Source organism: Agelaius phoeniceus, unplaced genomic scaffold, assembly GCF_051311805.1.
Source record: "Agelaius phoeniceus isolate bAgePho1 unplaced genomic scaffold, bAgePho1.hap1 Scaffold_321, whole genome shotgun sequence".
Lineage (NCBI taxonomy): Eukaryota > Metazoa > Chordata > Aves > Passeriformes > Icteridae > Agelaius > Agelaius phoeniceus.
In genome coordinates, this window is record NW_027509938.1 from 58495 (window position 1) to 82424 (window position 23930).

At 39.9% G+C, this 23930-nt stretch overlaps 1 protein-coding gene across 2 annotated transcripts in view; it reads right to left on the reverse strand.

Moving 5' to 3' along the window:
• Positions 1-3722: 3722 nt before the first annotated feature.
• Positions 3723-23930, reverse strand: part of LOC143693151 (apoptotic chromatin condensation inducer in the nucleus-like) — a 33315-nt gene continuing 13107 nt past the window's right edge. The window contains exons 3-9 of one of the 2 annotated variants that reach the window (XM_077173163.1): positions 23354-23472; positions 21794-22024; positions 20844-21069; positions 17848-17996; positions 15258-15365; positions 8377-8484; positions 3723-3976 (exon numbers count right to left, since the gene is read on the reverse strand). In XM_077173163.1, the coding sequence (XP_077029278.1) occupies positions 3863-3976; positions 8377-8484; positions 15258-15365; positions 17848-17996; positions 20844-21069; positions 21794-22024; positions 23354-23472 (1055 nt within the window). In that variant the 3' untranslated portion in view covers positions 3723-3862. Of the gene's footprint in view, positions 3977-8376; positions 8485-15257; positions 15366-17847; positions 17997-20843; positions 21070-21793; positions 22025-23353; positions 23476-23930 lie in introns of both variants that reach the window. The other variant, XM_077173162.1, reaches the window with a different exon arrangement.

A 23930-nucleotide genomic window follows, 5' to 3' on the forward strand; every position in this document is an offset into this window, starting at 1 on the left:
AAACTCTCCTAAAATTTCCCTATTTTTTCTGATTTTTCCCCCAAGTTTCCACATTTTCCTCCTAATTTTAACCCAAATTTCCACATTTTGCACCCAAATTCCCACTTTTCCCACCCTTAACCCCCACAATTTCTTGACCCAAACTCTCCCAAAATTTCCCTCTATTTCTTCTGATTTCCACCCAAATTTCACATTTTTCTCCCGATTTCGACCCAAATTTCCACATTTTGCACCCAAATTCCCACCCAAAATTCCCACATTTCCAACCCTTAAATCCCACAATTTTTTGACCCAAATTTTCCTAAAATTTCCCTCTATTTCTTCTGATTTTGCCCAAATTTCCATTTTCCTCCCAATTTTAACCCGAATTTCCACATTTTGCACCAAAATTCCCACTTTTCCACCCTTAACCCCCACAATTTTTTGACCCAAACTCTCCTAAAATTTCCCTCTTTGTTCCGCTTTCCACCCAAATTTCTACATTTTCCTCCCTATTTTACCCCAAATTTCAACATTTTGCACCCAAATTCCCACCCAAAATTCCCACATTCCCAACCCTTAAATCCAAATTTTTCGGACCCAAATTTTTCCACAATTTCCCCCCGAAATCCCCAAATTTCTTGCCCTTAAATTCTATAATTTCGACCAAAAAAAACCCACATTCCCCTAAAAAACCCCACATTTTTACCAAAACCCCCTCATTTTCCCCCAAAAAACCACACATTTATTTCGTTTGTTTGTTTTTTTTTTTACTCCCGCTTTATTTCCTCCTTTCCGGGCCCCATTTTGGGGCCGTTCCGGGCGATTTTGGGCCCTCAGCGCCTCCGGGGGCTGCGGCTGCGGCTGCGGCGCTTCCGGGATCCACTGGGGGGCGCCCTGGCCCCGGCCCCGCCCCCTCCTGAGGGCCGCGAGTGGGCGGGGTTTGCGCCCGAGGAGGCTCCGCCCCCCGCGGCGCCGCCCCGCCCCCCGCGGCGCTGGCCCCGCCCCCCTGGCGCTGCCGAAGCTCCTCCTCCTCCTGCTCCTTCCGGCGCCGCTCGCGCTCCCGCGCCCGCGCCGCCCGCTCCGCCTGCTTCTGCAGCAGCTGCGCATGCAAATTTATGCTAATTAGGGGGCGCTCAACACCGCACACCATTGGGCGAAAGAGCTTTAAGAGTTTTGGGTTTTTTTTCCCAAAAAAAATCCCGGTTTTCCTCGTTAAAATGCGAATTTTTCACTTGTTTTTTAGCTCAAATTCTTGATTTTTTTAAGTTTGTAATTTTTAATATTTTTTAAATAATTTATTTTTTCTTTAATAATTTTTTTCTTAATTTTTCTCCCATTTTTCCCCATTTTCTTCCATTTTTTCAAATTTCTCCCCTTATTTTTTACCTCAAGTTCTGATTTTTTTAAATTTTATATTTAAAAATATTTTTAATATAGTTTAGATTTTTTATTAATGTTTTTCTAAATTTTTCTCATTTTTCTCCTATTTTTCCCCATTTTTTCTCCATTTTTTCAAATTTTTTCCCTTAGTTTTCACCTCAAACTCCGAATTTTTTTTTGATTTCCAAAGTTTTGTGATTTTTTTTCTCAATTCCTGTCATTTTTCTCCCTTCCCTTCCTTTTCTACCCCAAAAAAATCCATTTTTCCTCATTAAAATGTAATTTTTTATCAAATTTTCCTCAATTTTCCCTCAAAACGTCCCAAAACTTCCTTTCAAAACCCCAAATATTTCCTCTAAATCCCCCCAAAAATTCCCCCTAAAATCCAAAATTTTTAATCATTAAATTAAAAAAAAATTTCAATAATTTTAAATAAAAAATTTTAAAAATCCCTTAAAAAAATCCCCAAATTTTCCCTCTAAAATCAAAAATTAAAAAAAAAAATATTAAAAATTTCTTTAAAAACCCCAAATTTCCCTCAAAAAAACCCCAAATTTCCCCAAAACCCCCAAATTTCCCTCAAAAACCCCCAAATTTCCCCCCCAAACCCCTCCCCTCTCTCCCCTTCAACCCGCGAACCGCCATGCAAACGATATGCAAATGAGCACCTGGGAGTCGGTCAGCGGCAGCCAATAGATGCACGGCGCCGCTTTGGTTTTCCGGAACAAATCGTCCAAGAGCTTGGCCGGGGGCTCCTCCGGGGGCTTCTCTGCAAAGGGGGGCGGAGCCAAACCCTCAGGGACACGCCCACCGCGCTCACAAGGCCACGCCCACCCTGCTTTACTGCCCTTATTTGGTTCTTAAGCCACGCCCACTCTGCTTTACCCCCGCCCTTTGGGGTTTGAGCTACGCCCATTTGTCTTAAGCCACGCCCATTTGTCTTAAGCCACACCCATTTAGCCTTAAATTTAAAATTTTAAGCCACGCCCACTTATTGTTAATGAGGGTTGAACTGGTTTTAACCGCCCACTTTGAATTAGACCACGCCCACCTAACAATAGTTAATTTTAAATTAAGCCAACGCCCATCTTGATTTAATTAGGGATAAACCACGCCCAATTTGAACTAGGCCACGCCCACTTTGCATAAGTTAGGTTTAAATTAAGTCACGACCACATAGCTTTAATTAGGACAAACCACGCCCACTTTGTAACAGGCCACGCCCACATTGCATAAGTTAGGTTAGATTAAGCCACACCCACCTATCCATAATTAGGCTTTAATTTGTGCTAAACCACGCCCACTTTGCCCCAGGCCACGCCCACTTAGCAACATTTTAGGTTAGGCCACACCCACCTATTGTTAATTAGACTTTAATTGGCGTTAAGCCACGCCCACTATGCCATAGGCCACGCCCACCCTTTTAACCGCCCCTTTTAGCACCTAATGACTTTATATGGTCATTAGGCCACGCCCCACCATCCTTTAGCCCCACCCACTGCTCCTTAAACCACTCCCATTGGTCTTCATGACCATAAATGGAAACCTGGCCACGCCCACTGCGCTTAAACCCCGCCCACAAAGCTCTGGCCACGCCCACATTGCCATAGAAAGGAAAACGGTGAGGCTGAAGCTCCTCCCACTGTCTCCTCATGCCCATATATGGTCATTAAGCCCCGCCCACCACACAAGCCACTCCTACTCATTTACATACATCTGACAAGCTTTAAACCCCTCCCACTTTCCACATATGGCCATTAAACCCCTCCCACACACTTTTAACCCCTCCCACTTTCCATATAAGGCTATTAAACCCCCACCCACACCCCTAAGCCCCTCCCACAAATGCTAAACCCCTCCCTATTTCCATAAATGGACATTAAGCCCTCCCACTACAACTTACAACCCTCCCACTGCTTTTAAGCCCCTCCACAGACTGTAAACCCCTCCCACTTTCCATATATGGCGTTTAACCCCTTCCAACCCCTTTAAACCCCTCCCACACACCCTGAAGCCCCTCCCACCTCCCTTTAAACCCCTCCCACTACTCCTTAAACCCCTCCCACCACTCCTTAAGCCCCTCCCATTTCCATATATGGTCATTAAGCCCCTCCCAATCCCTTTAAACCCTCCCATTCAAGCCCCTCCCACCCATTTAAGCCCCTCCCACCCTGAAGCCCCGCCCCTTTTCCCTTTTAAAGCCACACCCACCTTTCCTCTCCGGCCGTGCCTCCCTTTGTCCCCGCCCCTTCTCCTTGTCCCCGCCCCCTTGTGGGCGTGTCCTGCCGCTCCTGCCCTCTCGGGGGGCGTGTCCCGGCGTGGCCCCGCCCCCCGGTGGGCGTGTCCCGGGGCTGGGGGCGGGGCTTTGCCCCTGTCCCATTCCCGCTGTTCCCGGGCCCTTTCCCGCCGGGATCGTTCCCGCTCTCGCTCCGCCCACTGCCAAGGCTCCGCCCCCCGGGGGGCGTGGCCGGGCGGGGACACGCCCCCTTGGTGGGCGGGGTTAAGGGGAGGAGGAGGAGGAGGAGGAGGGGGGGAAAGGAGGGGAGGGGCGGGGCTGGAGAGGGGAGGGGCTTGAGGAAGGGGGCGGGGCCAAGAGGCCGCGGTGGAAATCGAGCTGAGAATGAGGGGAGGGGGAAAAAAACAAAAATTTTAAAGTTTTGACCCAAAAATTTCAGGAATTTTACCCCAAAAATCCACCCCAAATCCACCCAAAAATTCCCCACATTAAAAATTGTAAAATTTTACCCAAAATTTTGGAGTTTTAGCCAAAAAAATTCCCATCAAAACGGCTCAAAGGTCACCGGTTTTGCCCCAAAATTTCTGCCCAAAATTCCCAAATTCTTACCCCAAAACCTTCTTAAAATTTCCCCAAAATTCCCAAATTTTCCCCCCAAAATCCCCCTCAAATCCCACAAATAATTTCTCAAAATCCCAAAGAAATACCCAAATTTTACCGAAAACTTTCCCAAAACCTCCCAAATTTTGACCCCAAATTTCCCTATTTACCAAAATCCCCAAATTTGACCCCCAATTTTCCCTCAAAATCCCCAAATTTTCCCCCAAAATCCTCAATTTTAGGCCCACACAACCACACCACAAAATCCCATTTTCCACCAAATTTGACCCAAAATCTCCCAAATTTTCCCCAAAATTGTTCAAAAATGGCCCAAATTTTCCCAAAACCCCAAATTTTCCCCCAATTTTCCCTCAAAATTCCTCTCAAGTGGCCCAAATTTGCCCAAAACCCCCAAATTTGCCCAAAATCCCCAAATTTAGGCCCACAAAACCACACCCAAAAAATCCCATTTTAAACCAAAATTTCACCAAAATCCCTCAGATTTTCCCCAAATTTCCAATTTCCCTCAATTCCCCCAATTTCCCCAAACCCCCAAATTTTCCCTCAAAATTCCTCTAAAACGCCCCAAATTTCCCCCAATTTCGCCAAATTTGCCCAAAATCCCCAATTTTCAGCCCACAAAACCACACCCAAAAAATCCCATTTTCCACCAAAATTCCCCCAAAATCCCCAAATTTCCCCCAAAATCCCCAAATTTTCCCCAAAATTCCTCTAAATTGCCTAAAATCCCCAAATTTTCCCCCAAATTTCCCAAAATCCCCAATTTAACCCCAAAATCCCCCAATTTTACCCCAAATTTCCCCCATAAACCACACCCAAAAAATCCATTTTAAACCAAAATTCCCCCAAAACTCCCCAAAATCTCCCAAATTTCCCCCAAAATCTCCCAAAATTCCCCAAATTTCCCTCAAAATTCCCCTAAAATTCCCCAAATGTGCCCAAATTTGCCCAAAATCCCAATTTTCACCTCACAAAACCACACCAAAAAAATCCCATTTTCCACCAAAATTCCACCCAAAATCCCCAAATTTTACCCCAAAATCTCCAAATTTCCCCAAATCCCCAAAATTTTACCCCAATTTTCCCCAAAATCCCCAAATTTCCCCAAATTTTCCCTCAAATTTCCCCAAATTTTCCCTCAAATTCCCCAAATTTTCCCCCCAAATTTCCCCCATAAACCAAACCCTAAAATTCCAATTTTGACCCAAAATTACCCCAAAATCTCCCAATTTTTTCCCAAATTTCCCCCATATTGCCCCAAATTTCCCTCAAATCCCCAATTTTTACCCCAAATTTTCCCTCAAAATTCCTCTAAAATTGCCCAAATTGGCCCAAAATCCCCAAATTTTACCCCCAAATTTCCCCAAATTTCCCCCATAAACCACACCCAAAAATTCCAATTTTAACTCAAAATTCCCACCCAAAATCCCCAAAATCTCCCAAATTTTCCCCCAAAATCCCCAAATTTCCCTCAAATTTTTCCAAATTTCCCCCAAATTTGCCCAAAATCCCCAAATTTCCCCACCAATTTTCCCCAAAATCTCCGAATTTTACCCCAAATTTCCCCAAATTTCCCCAATTAAACCAAACCCAAAAATTCCAATTTTAACACCAAAATTACCCCAAAATCTCCCAATTTTCCCCAAATTTCCCGCATATTGCCCCCAAATTTCCCCCAAAATCCTGAAATTTCCCCCAAATTTGCCCAAAATCCCCAATTTAATCCCACACAACCACACTAAAAAAATCCCATTTCCACCCAAATTTGACCCAAAATCCCCGAATTTTACCCCCAAATCCCCAAATTTCCCCAAAATTCCTCTAAATTTGCCCAAAATCCCCAAATTTTCCCTCAAAATTTCCAAATTTTCCCTCAAAATTCCTCTAAAATGGCCGAAATTTGCCCAAAATCCCCAATTTTAACCCCACGAAACCACACCAAATAAATCCCATTTTCCACCAAAATAACCCCAAAATCTCCCAATTTTCCCCCAAAATCCCCAAATTCTCCCAAATTTCCCTCAAATTTCCCCCAAAATCCCCAAATTTCCCCCAATTTTCCCCAAAATCCCCAAATTTTCCCCCAAATTCCCACAAAATCCCCAATTTTCAGCCCACACAACCACACACCACAAAAATCCCATTTTAATCCAAAATTCCACCCAAAATCTCCCAGTTTTTTCCTAAATTTCCCCAAAATTCCCCAAAATCCCCAAAATTTTACCCCAACTTTCCCTCAAAATTCCTCCTAAAATGCCCCAAATTTGCCCAAAATCCCCAATTTTACCCCTAATTTCCCCCATAAACTACACCCAAAAAATCCCATTTTCCACCAAAATTCCCCCAAAATCTCCCATTTTTCCCCCAAAATCCCCAAATTTGCCCCAAATTTGCCCAATTTTGCCCAAAATCCCCCAAAATTTCCCCATAAACCAAACCCCGCAAAAAAAATCCAATTTTCCACCAAAATTCCCCCAAAATCTCCCAATTTTTCCCAAATTTCCCTCATATTGCCCCAAATTTCCCTCAAATCCCCAAATTTTCCCCCAAATTTCCCTCAAAATTTCTCTAAAATGGCCCAAATTTGCCCGAATTTGCCCAAAATCCCCAAATTTTACCCAAAATTTCCCCAAATTTCCCCCATAAACCACACCAAAAAAATCCCCTTTTCCACCAAAATGACCCCAAAATCCCCAAATTTTCCCCCAAAATCTCCCAATTTTCCCTCAAATTTCCCCAAATTTGCCCAAAATCCCGAAATTTTACCCCAAAATTTCCCTCAAAATTCCTCTAAAATGCCCCAAATTTGCCCAAAATCCCCCAAATTTCCCCATAAACCACACCCAAAAATTCCAATTTAACCCAAAATCTCCCAAATTTTCTCCCAAAATCCCCAATTTTCCCCAAAATTCCCCCAAATTTGCCCAAAATCCCCAAATTTTACCCCAAATTTTACCCCAAATTTAGGCCCACAAAACCACACCCAAAAATTCCCAATTTTAAACCAAAATTCCACCCCAAAATCCCCAATTTTTTCCCCCAAATTTCCCTCAAATTCCCCCAAATTTGCCCTCAAAATCCCAATTTTCCCCCAAATTTCCCCAAAATCCCCAAATTTTACCCAAAATTTCCCTCAAAATTTCTCTAAAATTGCCCAAATTTGCCCAAAATCCCCAAATTTTACCCCAAATTTCCCCAAATTTCTCCCATAAACCAAACCCAAAAAACCCCATTTTCCACCAAAATTCCCCCAAAACCCCCAAGTTTCCCCAAAATCCCCAAATTCCCCCAAATTCCCCCAAATTTCCCCCAAATTTCCCTCAAATTCCCCCAAAATCCCCAAATTTTCCCTCAAAATTCCTCTAAAATGGCCCAAATTTGCCAAAATCCCCAATTTTAGGCCCACACAACCACAAGAAAAAAATCCCATTTTCCACCAAAATAACCCCAAAATCTCCCATTTTTTCCCCCAAAATCCCAAATTTTCCCCCCAAATTCCCCAAATTTGCCCAAAATCCCCAAATTTCCCCCAATTTTCCCTCAAAATCCTGAAATTTCCCCAAAATCCCCCAAAATGCCCAATTTTAGGCCCACAAAACCACACCACAAAAATCCCATTTTAATCCAAAATTCCACCAAAATCTCCCAATTTTTTCCTAAATTTCCCCCAAATTCCCCAAAATTTTACCTCAAATTTCCCTCAAAACTTCTCTAAAATGGCCCAAATTTGCCCAAAATCCCCAAATTTAACCCCAAATTTCTCCCATAAACCACACCAAAAAAATCCCATTTTCCACCAAAATGTCCCCCAAAATCTCCCAAATTTCCCCCAAAATCCCCAAATTTCCGCCAAAATCCCCAAATTTTCCCCCCAAATCCCCGAATTTGCCCAAAATCCCCAATTTTACCCCAAATTTTCCCTCAAAATTCCTCTAAAATGGCCCAAATTTGCCCAAAGTCCCCAAATTTTACCCAAATTTCCCCCATAAACCACACCCAAAAATTCCAATTTTAACCCAAAATTCCCCCAATTTTCCCCCAATTTTCCCCCAAAATCTCCCAATTTTCCCTCAAATTTCCCCCAAAATCCCCAAATTTCCCCAAATTCCCCCAAATTTTCCCAAATTTCCCATTTTTCACCCCATTTTTGGCCTCACCTCCTCCTGCTGGGCGAAGTCGGCCGCCAGCACCTTGGGGTGGACTGGGGCCATTTGACGCCGTGCAGCGCCCTCCCGCGTGGCCACCGCCTCCTCCACCGAGCAATACTGGGGAAAAACGGGGCAAAAAAACCCCCCGATTTTGGGCAATTTGGAAATTTGGGGCTTCCGGGGAAAAAAAAACCCCGCGAAAATCGGGCGAAATTTGGGGTTTTTAGGGCTTTTTAAAGGGAATTTTTGGGGTTTTTTGGAGGCGAAATTTGAATTTTTTCTCATTTTTTTCCTCAAAAATTTTAAAGTTTTTAAATATTTTTTGAATTTTTAGGGGTTTTGGTCAATTTGGAAAAATTTAAGAATTTTTTATAATTTTTTGATGAATTTTTGGGATTTTTTTGGAATTTTTTAAAGTAGATTTTGGAGGATTTTTAATAAAATTTGGAGTTTTTAATGCAAAATTTAGAATTAATTTTAAGGTATAAATTATGAGTTTTGGGTAAATTTTTAAGGCTTTGGGAAATTTGTAAATTTTGGAATTTTTGGGAATTTTTAGGAATTTTTAGGAATTTTTTGGAATTTTTGGAATTTTTTGAGGTGGATTTGTGTAAAATTTGGAGTTTTTAATGCAAAATTTAGAATTAATTTTCAGGTGTAAAATGATGAATTTTGGGTAAATTTTCAAGGATTTTGGGTAATTTGGGTTTTTTTCAAAATTTTGGAATTTTTGGGAATTTTTTTGGAATTTTTGGGAATTTTTTTAAGTGGATTTTGGACGATTTTGGTAAAATTTGGAGTTCTTAATGCAAAATTTAGAATTAATTTTTAAGGTATAAAATGATGATTTTTGGGTAAAATTTTAAGGATTTTGGGAAATTCGAAAATTTTGGAATTTTTTGGGATTTTTTGGGAATTTTTGGGAATTTTTTTGGAATTTTTGGGAATTTTTTTAGGTGGATTTGGGTAAAATTTGGAGTTTTTAATGCAAAATTTAGAATTAATTTCAGGTATAAAATGATGAATTTTGGGTAAATTTTTAAGGATTTTGGGTAATTTGGGTTTTTTTCAAAAGTTTGGAATTTTTGGGAATTTTTTGGAATTTTTTTAGGATTTTTTTGGAATTTTTGGGCATTTTGTGCTCAGGCCAAGCAGCGCCTCCTCCACCGAGCAATACTGGGGAAAAACGGGGCAAAAAACCCCGATTTTGGGCAATTTGGAAATTTGGGGCTTCCGGGCAAAAAAAACCCCGCGAAAATCGGGCGCAAATTTGGGGTTTTTAGGCTTTTTAAAGGGATTTTTGGGGTTTTTTGGAGGCGAAATTTGAATTTTTCTCATTTTTTTCCTCAAAATTTTAAAGTTTTTAAATATTTTTTGAATTTTTAGGGGTTTTGGTCAATTTGGAAAAATTTAAGAATTTTTTATAATTTTTTGATGAATTTTTGGGATTTTTTTGGAATTTTTTAAAGTAGATTTTGGAGGATTTTAATAAAATTTGGAGTTTTTAATGCAAAATTTAGAATTAATTTTAAGGTATAAATTATGAGTTTTGGGTAAATTTTTAAGGCTTTTGGGAAATTTGTAAATTTTGGAATTTTTGGAATTTTTAGGAATTTTTAGGAATTTTTTGGAATTTTTTGGAATTTTTTGAGGTGGATTTGTGTAAAATTTGGAGTTTTTAATGCAAAATTTAGAATTAATTTTCAGGTGTAAAATGATGAATTTTGGGTAAATTTTCAAGGATTTTGGGTAATTTGGGTTTTTTCAAAATTTTGGAATTTTTGGGAATTTTTTTGGAATTTTTTGGAATTTTTTTAAGTGGATTTTGGACGATTTTGGTAAAATTTGGAGTTCTTAATGCAAAATTAGAATTAATTTTTAAGGTATAAAATGATGATTTTTGGGTAAAATTTTAAGGATTTTGGGAAATTCGAAAATTTTGGAATTTTTTGGGATTTTTTGGGAATTTTTGGGAATTTTTTTGGAATTTTTGGGAATTTTTTTAGGTGGATTTGGGTAAAATTTGGAGTTTTTAATGCAAAATTTAGAATTAATTTTCAGGTATAAAATGATGAATTTTGGGTAAATTTTTAAGGATTTTGGGTAATTTGGGTTTTTTCAAAAGTTTGGAATTTTTGGGAATTTTTTGGAATTTTTTTAGGATTTTTTTGGAATTTTTGGGCATTTTGTGCTCAGGCCAAGCAGCGCCTCCTCCACCGAGCAATACTGGGGAAAAACGGGGCAAAAAACCCCGATTTTGGCAATTTGGAAATTTGGGGCTTCCGGGCAAAAAAAACCCCGCGAAAATCGGGGCGAAATTTGGGGTTTTTAGGGCTTTTTAAAGGGAATTTTTCAGCATTTTTGCACTCAAAATTTGAATTTTTTCTTATTTTTTTCCTGAAAAGTTTGAATTTTTAAAATATTTTTTTAATTTTTAAGGATTTTGGTCAATTTGGAAAATTTTGAAGAATTTTAAAAATTTTTCATGAATTTTTGGGATTTTTTTGAAATTTTTTAAAGTAGATTTTGGGTGATTTTGGTAAAATTCGGAGTTTTTAATGCATAATTAAGAATTAATTTTAAAGTATAAAATGATGATTTTTAGGTAAATTTTTAAGGATTTTGGGTAATTTGGAAATTTTGGAATTTTTTGGGAATTTTTTGGGAATTTTTTTGAAATTTTTGGGGAATTTTTTGGAATTTTTGGCAATTTTTGGAGGTGGATTTGGGTAAAATTTGGAGTTTTTAATGCAAAATTTAGAATTAATTTTAAAGTAAAAAAGGATGATTTTTAGGTAAATTTTTAAGGATTTTGGGAAATTTGTGAATTTTGGAATTTTTTGGGAATTTTTTTGGGAATTTTTTGAAATTTTTGGGGAATTTTTTGGAATTTTTGGCAATTTTTGGAGGTGGATTTGGGTAAAATTTGGAGTTTTTAATGCAAAATTTAGAATTAATTTTAAAGTATAAAGTGATGAATTTTTGGGTAAATTTTTAAGGATTTGGGAAATTTTCGAATTTTTGGAATTTTTTGGGAATTTTTTGGGATTTTTAAGAATTTTTGGGATTTTTTTTGGATTTTTTTTGGGATTTTTGAGCATTTTGTGCTCAGGCCAAGCAGCGCCTCCTCCACCGAGCAATACTGGGGAAAAACGGGGCAAAAAACCCCGATTTTGGGCAATTTGGAAATTTGGGGCTTCCGGGGAAAAAAAACCCCGCGAAAATCGGGCGAAATTTGGGGTTTTTAGGGCTTTTTAAAGGGAATTTTTGGGGTTTTTTCGAGGCGAAATTTGAATTTTTTCTCCTTTTTTTCCTCCAAAATTTTAAATTTTTTGAGGTATTTTTGAATTTTTAGGGATTTTGGTCAATTTGGAAAAATTTTAAGAATTTTAAAATTTTTTGATGAATTTTTGGAATTTTTTTAAGTGGATTTTGGGTGATTTTGGTAAAATTGGAGTTTTAAATGCAAAATTTAGAATTAATTTTCAGGTATAAAATGATGATTTTTGGGAAAATTTTTAGGATTTTGGGAAATTTGTGAATTTTGGAATTTTTTTGGGAATTTTTTGGGAATATTTTTGGAATTTTTGGGAATTTTTTGAGGTGGATTTGGGTAAAATTTGGAGTTTTTAATGCAAAATTTAGAATTAATTTTCAGGTATAAAATGATGAATTTTGGGTAAATTTTTAAGGATTTTGGGTAATTTGGGGTTTTTTTAAAATTTTGGAATTTTTGGGAATTTTTTGAAATTTTTGGGGAATGTTTTTGGAATTTTGGCGATTTTTTGAGGTGGATTTGGGTAAAATTTAGAGTTTTTAACGCAAAATTTAGAATTAATTTTAAGGTATAAAATGATGATTTTCAGGTAATTTTTCAAGGATTTTGGGTAATTTGGGTTTTTTTTAAAAATTTTGGTATTTTTGGGAATTTTTTTGGAATTTTTGGGAATTTTTTTAAGTGGATTTTGGGTGATTTTAATAAAATTTGGAGTTTTTATTGCAAAATTTAGAATTAATTTTCAGGTATAAAATGATGAATTTTGGGTAAATTTTAAGGATTTTGGGTAATTTGGGGTTTTTTCAAAATTTTGGAATTTTTGGGGAAGTTTTTGGGCTTTTTTGGGAATTTTTGGGGAATTTTTGGCAATTTTTTGATGTGGATTTGGGTAAAATTTGGAGTTTTTAATGCAAAATTTAGAATCAATTTTAAGGTATAAAATGATGAATTTTAGGTAAATTTTTAAGGATTTTGGGAAATTTGGAAATTTTTGAATTTCTGGGAATTTTTTTGGAATTTTTGGGAATTTTTTCGAAAATTTTTGGAATTTTTTTAAGTGGATTTTGGGCGATTTTGGTAAAATTCGGAGTTATTAATGCAAAATTTAGAATTAATTTTTAGGTATAAAATGATGAGTTTTGGGTAAATTTTTAAGGATTTGGGGAAATTTGTGAATTTTGGAATTTTTTGAAATTTGGAATTTTTTGAAATTTTTAGGAATTTTTTGGAAATTTTTGGAATTTTTTTGGAATTTTTGGGAATTTTTTGAGGTGGATTTGGGTAAAATTTGGAGTTTTTAATGCAAAATTTAGAATTAATTTTCAGGTATAAATTGATGAGTTTTAGGTAAATTTTTAAGGATTTTGGGTAATTTGGGTTTTTCCAAAATTTTGGAATTTTTGGGAATTTTTAGGAATTTTTTAGGATTTTTTTGGGGGATTTTTGGGCATTTTGTGCTCAGGCCAAGCAGCGCCTCCTCCACCGAGCAATACTGGGGAAAAACGGGGCAAAAAACCCGATTTTGGGCAATTTGGAAATTTGGGGCTTTCGGGGAAAAAAAACCCCGCGAAAATCGGGCGAAATTTGGGGTTTTTAGGGCTTTTTAAAGGGAATTTTTCAGCATTTTTGCATTCAAAATTTGAATTTTTTCTCATTTTTTTCCTCAAAAATTTGGAATTTTTAAAATTATTTTTGAATTTTTAGGGGTTTTGGTCAATTTGGAAAATTTAAAGAATTTTTTATAATTTTTTGGGAATTTTTGGGAATTTTTTAAAGTGGATTTTGGGCGATTTTGGTAAAATTTGGAGTTTTTAATGCAAAATTTAGAATTAATTTTAAGGTATAAAATGATGATTTTTTGGGTAAATTTTCAAGAATTTTGGATAATTTGGGTTTTTTTCAAAATTTTGGAATTTTTGGGAATTTTTTGAAATTTTTGGGGAATGTTTTTGGAATTTTTTGAAATTTTTTGAGGTGGATTTGGGTAAAATTTGGAGTTTTTAATGCAAAATTTAGAATTAATTTTAAGGTATAAAATGATGAATTTTGGGTAAATTTTTAAGGATTTTGGATAATTTGGGGTTTTTTTCAAAATTTTGGAATTTTTGGGAATTTTTTTGGGATTTTTGAGCATTTTGTGCTCAGGCCAAGCAGCGCCTCCTCCACCGAGCAATACTGGGGAAAAATGGGGTAAAAAACCCCGATTTTGGGCAATTTGGAAATTTGGGGCTTCCGGGGAAAAAAACCCCGCGAAAATCGGGCGAAATTTGGGGTTTTTAGGGCTTTTTAAAGGGATTTTTCAGCATTTTTGCACTCAAAATTTGAATTTTTTCTCATTTTTTCCTGAAAATTTTGGAATTTTTAAAATAATTTTTGAATTTTTAAGGGTTTTGGTCAATTTGGAAAATTTCAAGAATTTTTATAATTTTTTGATGAATTTTTGGGTATTTTTTTAAGTGGATTTTGGGCGATTTTGGTAAAATTTGGAGTTTTTAATGCAAAATTTAGAATTAATTTTCAGGTATAAAATGATGAGTTTTGGGTAAATTTTTAAGGATTTTGGGAAATTTGGAAATTTTGGAATTTCTGGGAATTTTTGGGGAATTTGTGGGGAATTTTTGAGGGGATTTTTGGGGATTTTTCATGTTTTTTTTGGTGAATTTTAAGGTAATTTGGAGTTTTTTCAAAGGTTTTTTCTTGGTGTATTTTAAGTTGATGTCGGGGTTTTTTTGTGGTTTTTTTTGGTGAATTTTAAGTCGATTTTGGGGTTTTTTCCAGGTTTTTTGGGTGAATTTTAAGCTGATTTTAAGCCAAATTCTGGCATTTTTAGGACATTTTTAAACCAATTTTTTCACCTTTTTTTCAACTCTAAAATAATTTTTTACTAATTTTTAGCAACAACTTTATAAATTTTGAAAAATTTGGGAAATTTCTGAGATTTTTGGGGATTTTTCCCAAATTTCTTCAAAATTTTGTGCAATTTCCATTCCGGCCACCAGAGGGCGCGACCTTTGTTCCAATTTTTCCCCCTTAAAATCTTCGATTTTTGGCCCAAATTTCGCCGTTTTTTCATGGAATTTTAGGATTTTTTGGTGAATTTTAAGTTGATTTTGGGTTTTTTTTGGGGTGAATTTTAAGTTGATTTTGGGGTTTTTTTGAGGCTTTTTTTGGTGAATTTTAAGTTGATTTTGGGGGGTTTTTTTGGGTGAATTTTAACGGTAATTTCAGGGTTTTTTGAGGCTTTTTTGGGGCAAATTTTAGGTTGATTTTAGGAAAAATTCCAGCATTTTTAGAACATTTGAAACTCATTTTTACTTTTTTTTTCAGATTTAAAATAAATTTTTGCTAATTTTTAAGAACAGCTTAAAAAAATTTAAAAAATCTGGGAAATTTATGAGGAATTTTCCCAAATTTTTTAAAAGTTTTGTGCAATTCCCATTCCGGCCACCAGAGGGCGCCACCTTTGATCCAATTTTATTTCCTTCAAAATCTTCGTTTTTGGCCCAAATTTCGCCGTTTTTTCGCTGGATTTTGGGGTTTTTTCGTGGAAATTTCAATTTTTTGGATCCAGTGGAGGATTTTGGGGTGAAATGTGAGGATTTGGGGCGGGTACCGTGACGAAGCAATGGGATTTGATGCGGTCGATCCAGAAGCCGTCGTCTTTGAGGCGCCCGGTGCGGCCCAGCAGCTCCTTCAGCTGCCCCAGCGTGAAGGGACGCACCTAAAAAGGGGCGTGGTTTAATAAAGGGGGCGTGGTTTATTAAAGGGGGTGGGGTCAGGGGTGGGGATGTGGTCAGGTGAGGCCACGCCCAAAAAAAAAACAGAAAAAAAGGGGTAAAATAGCCCAAAAATGGACAAAAAATGAACCCAAAATGGAGTAAAAATGACCCCAAAATAAACTAAAAATGATAAAAAATGACCCCAAAATGACCCCAAAATAGACCCAAAAAATGGACAGAAAATGACCCCAAAAAATGGACAGAAAATGACCCCAAAATGGACTAAAAATGGACAAAAAATGACCCCAAAATGACCCCAAAATGGACAGAAAATGACCCAAAATAGACAGAAAATGACCCCAAAATGGACAGAAAAAGACCCCAAAATGGACAAAAAATGACCCCAAAAATGACCCCAAAATGGACAGAAAATGATAAAAAATGACCCCAAAATGGACAAAAAATGACCCCAAAAATGACCCCAAAATGGACTGAAAATAAACCCAAAATGGACAAAAAATGACCCCAAAATGGAGTAAAAATGAGCAAAAATTGGACAAAAAAATGAGCAAAAATGACCCCAAAATGGACAGGAAAATGACCCCAAAAAATGGACAGAAAATGACCCCAAAACAGACAAAAAATGACCCCAAAATGAACCCAAAATGGACAAAAAATGACTCCAAAATAGACCCAAAAAATGGACAGAAAATGACCCCAAAATGGACAGAAAAATGACCCAAAATGGAGTAAAAATGACCCCAAAATGGACAAAAAGTGACCCAAAAATGGACAGAAAATGACCCCAAAATGGACAAAAAAGGACCAAAAATGACCCCAAAATGGACAAAAAATGACCCCAAAATGGACAAAAAATGACCCCAAAAATGACCCCAAAATTGACCAAAAATGACCCCAAAATGGACAGAAAATGACCCAAAATGGACAGAAAATGACCCAAAAATGGTCAGGAAATGACCCCAAAAAGGAGTAAAAATAAGGAAAAAAGACCCCAAAATGGTCAAAAAATGACCCCAAAATGGACAGAAAATAAACCCAAAATGGAGTAAAAATGACCCCAAATGTCCCCAAAATGGACAGAAAATGACCCCAAAAATGACCCCAAAATGGACCAAAAAATGACCCCAAAAATTACCCCAAAATGGACTTAAAATGACCCAAAATTCCCCCAAATCTTTTATGAACCTCCCTCAAAATCCCCTCCCCCACCACGAAACTGCCCCAAAATTCCCAAAAAATCCCCTCCCCACCCCAAAATTCCCAAAAAAATTGCCAAAAAATCTTTTAGGAAACCCCCCGAAAATCCCCTCCCAAACCCCCCAAAAAAAGACCCAAAAATGCCCCAAAATCCCTCAAAAATGACCCAAAATTCTCCCCAATCCCCTCCCCCACCCCAAATTCCCCACGAGCCCCTCCCCCACCCCAAAAATTCCCAAAAAAATTCCCAAAAAATCCCAAAAAATCCCCAAAAAATCTTTTATGAAACCCCCTTAAAATCCTCATCCCGAACCCCCAAAAAAGGACCCAAAAATGCCCCAAAATCCCTCAAAAATCGCCCCAGAATTCCCCAAATCCCTCCCCCACCCCAATTTCCCCACGAGCTCCTCCCCCACCCCAAAACGACCACAAAAAATTCCCAAAAAATCCCAAAAAATCTTTTAGGAAACCCCCCCAAAATCCCCATCCCTCATCCCAAAAAAAGACCCCAAAATGCCCCAAAATCACCCCAAAAATGACCCAAAATTTCCCATGAGCCCCTCCCCCACCCTAAATTCCCCACGAGCCCCTCCCCCACCCCAAAATTCCCAAAAAAATCCCAAAAAATCCCCAAAAATCTTTTAGGAAACCCCCCAAAATCCCCTTCCAAACCCCCCAAAAAAGACCCCAAAATCCCTCAAAATCGCCCCAAAAATGACCCAAAATTTCCCATGAGCCCCTCCCCCACCCCAAATCCCCCACGAGCCCCTCCCCCACCCAAAAACGACCAAAAAATTCCCAAAAAATTCCCAAAAAATCTTTCAGGAAACGGCCCCAAAATCCCCATCCCTCATCCCAAAAAAAGACCCCAAAATGTCCCAAAATCGCCCCAAAAATGACCCAAAATTTCCCATGAGCCCCTCCCCCACCTCAATATCCCCACGAGCCCCTCCCCCACCCCAAAATTCCCCAAAAAATCCCCAAAAAATCTTTTACAAAACCCCCTGCCAAACCCCCAAAAAAAGACCCAAAAATGCCCCAAAATCCCTTAAAAATCGCCCCAAAATTCCCCAAATCCCCTCCCCCACCCCAAATTCCCCACGAGCCCCTCCCCCACCCCAAAATTCCCCAAAAAATTCCCAAAAAATCCCAAAAAATCCGTTACAAAACCCCCTCCCAAACCCCCCAAAAAAGACCCCAAAAATGCCCCAAAATCCCCCCAAAATCGCCCCAAACCCCCACCCCTCCCCCCCCCCCGTTGGTTACCAGGTTGCAGAGGTGCACGATGGGGGAGGGGCGCTGGCGGGGGGGGGAGGGGCGGGGCGCGGCCCTCACGGGTTCGTCCACGGGGAGCAGCAGCGCCCCCGGCCGCCAGGGGGCGCCCTGGGAGCGGCGCGGCGGGGGCGGGGCCTCGCCTGAGGGAGAGGGGGAGGCGCTCAGTGATGACGTCATGGCGAAAAATCCCGGATTTTTGGTGGTTTTTTGGTGTTTTTTGAGGGTTTTTTGAGGGATTTTTGGGGGTTTTAGTGAGGCCCCTCAGGCCGATGAGGGGGCGGGGCCTCGCCTCAGGGAGAGCGGAGGGGCTTAGCGGTGATGTCATGGTGAGAAATTCTGGGTTTTTGAGGGATTTTTGGAAGTTTTATGAGGGATTTTTGGATTTTTTGACAGATTTTTGAGGGATTTTTGGTGATTTTTGAGGGATTTTTAGGGGTTTTGGGGGTTTTAGTGCAGCCCCTCAGGCTGACGCGAAGGCAGGGCCTCGGCTGAGGGAGAGGGGAGGTGCTCAGTGATGACGTCATGGCGAAAAATCCGGGTTTTTTTGTGGGATTTTTTTGGGGTTTTTTGAGGGATTTTTGTGAGATTTTTTTGGTGTTTTTTTGAGGGATTTTTTTGGTATTTTTTGAGGGATTTTTTTTGGTGTTTTTTGAGGGATTTTTTTTGGTATTTTTTGAGGGATTTTGAGGGGTTTTTGAGGTTTTAGTGAAGCCCCTCAGGCCCATGAAGGGGCGGGGCCTCGCCTGAGGGAGAGGGGAGGCGCTTAGTGATGACGTCATGGCGAAAAATCCGGGTTTTTTGAGGGATTTTTTTGGGATTTTTAGGGTTTTTTTGTCGGATTTTTTTTAGTTTTTGTGAGATTTTTTTGGTATTTTTTGAGGGAATTTTTTGGGATTTTTAAGGGAATTTTTTTTGGTTTTTTTGAGGGATTTTGGGCTTAGCGGTGATGTCATGGTGAGAAATTCTGGGTTTTTGAGGGATTTTTGGAAGTTTTAGAGGGATTTTTGGATTTTTGAAAGATTTTTGAGGGATTTTTGGTGATTTTTGAGGATTTTTAGGGGTTTTGGGGGTTTTAGTGAGGCCCCTCAGGCCGATGAGGGGGCGGGCCTCGCCTGAGGGAGAGGGGAGGCTCTCAGTGATGGCGTCATGGCGAAAAATCCCGGATTTTTGAGGGATTTCTTGGGGATTTTTAGGGTTTTTGTGGGATTTTTTTGGGGTTTTGTGAGATTTTTTGTGTTTTTTGAGGGATTTTTTTGGTATTTTTTGAGGGAATTTTTTGGGGATTTTTAAGGGAATTTTTTGGTGTTTTTTGAGGGATTTTTGGGGTTTTTAGTGAAGGCCCTGGGAGCTGCGCGGCGGGGGCGGGGCCTCGCCTGAGGAGAGGAGGAGGCGCTCAGTGATGACGTCACGGCGAAAATCCGGAATTTTGGTGTTTTTTTGGTGTTTTTTGAGGGATTTTTGGGGTTTTAGTGAGGCCCCTCAGGCCGATGGGGGCGGGGCCTCGCCTGAGGGAGAGGTGAGGCGCTTAGTGATGACGTCATCAAAAAATCCCGGGTTTTTGGTGGGGTCTTTTGAGGGATTTTTGTGAGATTTTTTGGTGTTTTTTGAGGAGCTTTTGTGAGATTTTTTTGTGTTTTTTGAGGGATTTTTTTGGGAATTTTTTTTGGTTTTTTTGAGGGATTTTTGGGGTTTTAGGGAAGCCTCTGGAGTGGCGCGGGGGTGGGGCCTCGCCTGAGGGAGAGGGGAGGCGCTTAGTGATGACGTCATGGCGAAAAATCCGGGTTTTTTGAGGATTTTTAGGGTTTTTTTGAGATATTTTTGGGATTTTTTTCTGGGTTTTAGTGAAGCCCCTCAGGCCCATGAGGGGGCGGGGCCTCGCCTGAGGGAGAGGGTGAGGCGCTTAGTGATGACGTCATCCAAAATCCGGGGTTTTTTTGGATTTTTTTTGTGGGGTTTTTTGAGGATTTTTGTGAGATTTTTTGGTGTTTTTTGAGGGGCTTTTGTGAGTTTTTTTTGGTATTTTATGAGGGATTTTTTTGGGGATATTTTTGGTGTTTTTTGAGAGATTTTTGGTTTTTTTGAGGGATTTTAGTGAAGGCCCTGGGAGCGGCGCGGCGGGGGCGGGGCTCGCCTGAGGGAGAGGGGAGGCGCTTAGTGATGACGTCATGGCGAAAAATCCGGGGATTTTTGGTGGTTTTTTGGTGTTTTTTGAGGGTTTTTTGAGGGATTTTTGGGGGTTTTAGTGAAGCCCCTCAGGCGATGGGGGGCGGGGCCTCGCCTGAGGGAGAGGGGAGGGGCTTAACGGTGACGTCATGGCGAATGATCCTGGTATTTTTTTTGGGTTTATTGAGGGATTTTTGGGTTTTTTGACAGATTTTGAGGGATTTTTGGGGTTTTTTAAGGGATTTTTGGGGGTTTTTGAGGGATTTTTGAGGGTTTTAGTGAAGCCCCTCAGACTGATGAGGGGGGCGGGGCCTCGCCTGAGGGAGAGGGGAGGCGCTTAGTGATGACGTCATCGCAAAAAATCCGGGAATTTTTGGGATTTTTTGAGGGATTTTTGGGGTTTTTTAACGGATTTTGAGGGATTTTTGGGGTTTTTTAAGGGATTTTTGGGGGTTTTTGAGGAATTTTTGGGGGTTTAAGTGAAGCCCCTCAGGCCAATGAGGGGCGGGGCCTCGCCTGAGGGAGAGGGGCGGGGCCTCGGGATGACGTCATCGCCAAAAACTTCCCTGGATTTTTGGGGTTTTTTTGGGGGGTTTATGTGCAACCCCGCCCCCCCCAATTTTGTATTTTTAAGCTCCTACCCCTATTTTAAGCCCCGCCCTCTCATTCTCCAAGCCCCGCCCCCACCCTTAGAACAGCTTTTAAGCCCCTTCCCCTTTAACTTTAACCCCTCCCACAAAAACTTCCAGCCACTCCCCCTCCCCATTAAGCCCCTCCCCTCCCCATTAAGCCCCTCCCTCTTTTCAAGCCCCTCCCCCACTCACCTCCTTTCCCCTCCCCCTCTCCCGATGTGGGCGTGGCCGCTGCGGGGGTGGGGGCGGGGCCTGTGCCGGCCCCTCCCCCTCCTCCCATGGATGTGGCTGTGGTGGGCGGGGCCTGTCCCGAGTGTGGGAGGGGCTTGTCCTGGCCCCGCCCCTCGTCGCTCTCCTCCCCCTCCTCTTCCTCCTGCCCCTCCCCCCGCCCGTTCTCACCCACGGAGGCCGGGACCACCTGAAAGAAAAGGGGGCGGGGCTTAGAAAAAAAAGGGCGGGGCTTAAAAGGGGGAGGGGTTTGAGGGAAAATGAGGAGGGGCTTAATGGGAAATGGGAGGGGCTTAAAGGAGGGGGGTTAAAAAGGGGAGGGGTTAAATGGGTAGGGGAGGGGCTTAAGAAAAGCGTAATAAGGGGAGGGGTTTAGAAAAGGGGAGGGGTTTAAAGGGAAAGGCTTAAAGGGGAGGGGCTTAAAGTAGGGGAGGAGCTTAAAGTAGGGGAGGGGCTTAAAGTGGGCAGGCTTAAAGAAAAGGGGCTTAAAATAGGGGAGGAGTTTAAAGGGGAGGGGCTTAAAAAGGGGAGGGGCTTAAAAAGGGAAGGGGCTTAAAGTAGGGGAGGGTCTTAAAGGGAAGAGCTTAAAAGGGGAGGAGTTTAAAAAGGGGAGGTGCCTAAAAAGAGGGAGGGGCTTAAATAGGGATTAAAAGGTGATGAGGGGCTAAAAGGGGAGGGGCTTGAATTATTAAGGTCTTAAAGGGGCGGGGCTTGGTTAAGGGGAGGGGCCTAAGCGATGTTTTGAAGGGGCGGGGCTTAAATGGAGAAATAGATAAAAGGGGAGGGGCTTAATCCGGGTTTGGATGGGTGGGGAGGGGCTTAATGGGGTGGGGCTGAATGGGGAACAATTTAATGAGGTGGGAGGGGCTTGAAGGGGTTGTGGGCGGGGCTTTTGTGAGGGGGCGTGGCCTCACCTGAGTGACAGTCCTGCAGATCTTCAGGTGGGGGGAGGGGAGCAGCAGCGAGGGGGGGTGGGGGAGGGGCGGCCCCGCCCCGGAGGCGGGGCCAGAGTTGGAGGAGGCCACGCCCCCTTTGTCGGGCCCCTCCCCTTCGGCTTCAGGCCCCTCCCCCATGAGGGCGGGGCCGTCCCCTCCCCCCTCCAGCAGCTCGGCCCCGCCCCCAGCGCGGATCTCAGGGATGAGGCTCTGAAAATGGGGGAGAAACGGTGAAAATTGGGAAAAATGGGGGAAAATGGAATTTTGGGGGGAAAATGACAAAAAAATTGGGAGGAAAAATAGGAATTTTGGGGATAACGACAAAAAATTTGGGGGGAAAATGGGAATTTTGAGGGAAAAAAATTTGGAGGAAAAATGGAAATTTTTTGGGAAAACTTAGAAAGGAAAATGACAAAATTTGGGTGAAAAAATGGGAATTTTGAGGAAAAAAATTTGGAGGAAAAATGAGAATTTTGGGGGAACAGTGTGAAAAAAATTAATCAAAACAATGGGAAAAAATTTCAATTTTGGGGCAAAAATGACCAAAATATGGTGGGGAAACTATACCAAAAAAGGGGAATTTTGGGTTAAAAATGCAAGGAAGAAAATGGGTATTTTGAGATTTAAAAGTGAAGGAATTTATGAGGGAAAAATAGAGGGAAAGAAATGAATTTTTTAGGGAAAGAAAGGGAAAATGGGGGGTTAAAATCCGTAATAAAATTAAAAAAAAAAAAAAATTACAAAATTTAACAAAAATTAAAAAAATTTAACAACAAATTTTTAAAAATTTTAAAATGTTAAAAGGATATTAGAAATTTAAAAAATTTAAAAATATTTTAAATATTAAAAAATTACAAAAATTTCCAAAAATTATAAAAAAGTCAATAAAAAATTTGAAAAATTAAAAAAATTAAAATGAACTTAAAAAAATTTTAAAAATTTAAAAATATTTTTATGGTTTTAAAATAAATAATAAAAAATTAAAAATTTTTAAATTTTTAAAGAATTTAAAATAGTAATTAAAAATTTTTTAAAAAATTAAAAATTTAATAAATAATTTTTAAAAAAATTTAAAAATTGAAAAAATATGATTAAGAAATTAAAGAAATTTTTTAAAATTTTTTAAAATAAAATTTTTAAAATCAAATTTCAAAATTTTAAAATTAAAAAACTAAAAAATTATTTTAAAAAACATCTTAAAAATTCAAAAAAAATTTTTAAAAAAATTTAAAAATATTTTTAAAAATTTTAAAAAACTTTAAAAAACTTTAAAAAAATCTAAAAAATTCAAAAATATTTAAAAAAAACCCCTAAAAATAATGTAAAAAAAAAGTAAAAAAATTAAAAAAAAAAAAATAGAAATTGGGGATTTTTTGCTTGGTGGCTCAGAAAAGCAGAACTGTGGGTGTGGGCAGGGCAGGATTTGGGTTGAAAATGGCTGATTTTGGGTAATTTTTGTGTGACTTTGGGCCATTTTTGGGTGATTTGGGCCGATTTTGGGCGATTTTGGGCCGATTTTGGTCGTTTTCGGGGTCCCACCTTGAGCGAGTCGGTGCTGATGCTGATCGAGGGCTTCTTGGGCGCCGTCGCCCCCCAGCGCCGCTTCCGGGGCCCCCCCGCGCCGGCCCCGCCCCCTTCCGGCTCCGCGCTGCCCCTGGCTGCTAATTAACAACGCTAATTAATTATTCATATCATTAATGAGCCACTAAATCAATTATTTAACCCGTTGTTACCCCGTGGTTTAATTAGTTGGGGTGTTCATTATTGTCTCCCCACACAGTGTTAGCTCCGCCCACTTCCGGTTCCAGTCTGCCCCTAATTAACAACGCTAATTAATTCATTAATCCATTAACTCCCAATTAAATCAATTATTTAACCCGTTGTTTAATTAGTTTGGTGTTGATTATTGTCTTTCCCCCAATGTGTTAGCTCCGCCCACTTCCGGTTTCACACCCACTTCCGGTTTCAGGCTGCCCCTGGCTGCTAATTAACAACGCTAATTAATTAATTATTCCATTAACGAGCCACTAAGTCAATTATTTAACCCGTTGTTAGCCCGTGGGTTAATTAATTGGGGTGTTGATTATTGTCTCCCCACACTGTGTTAGCTCCGCCC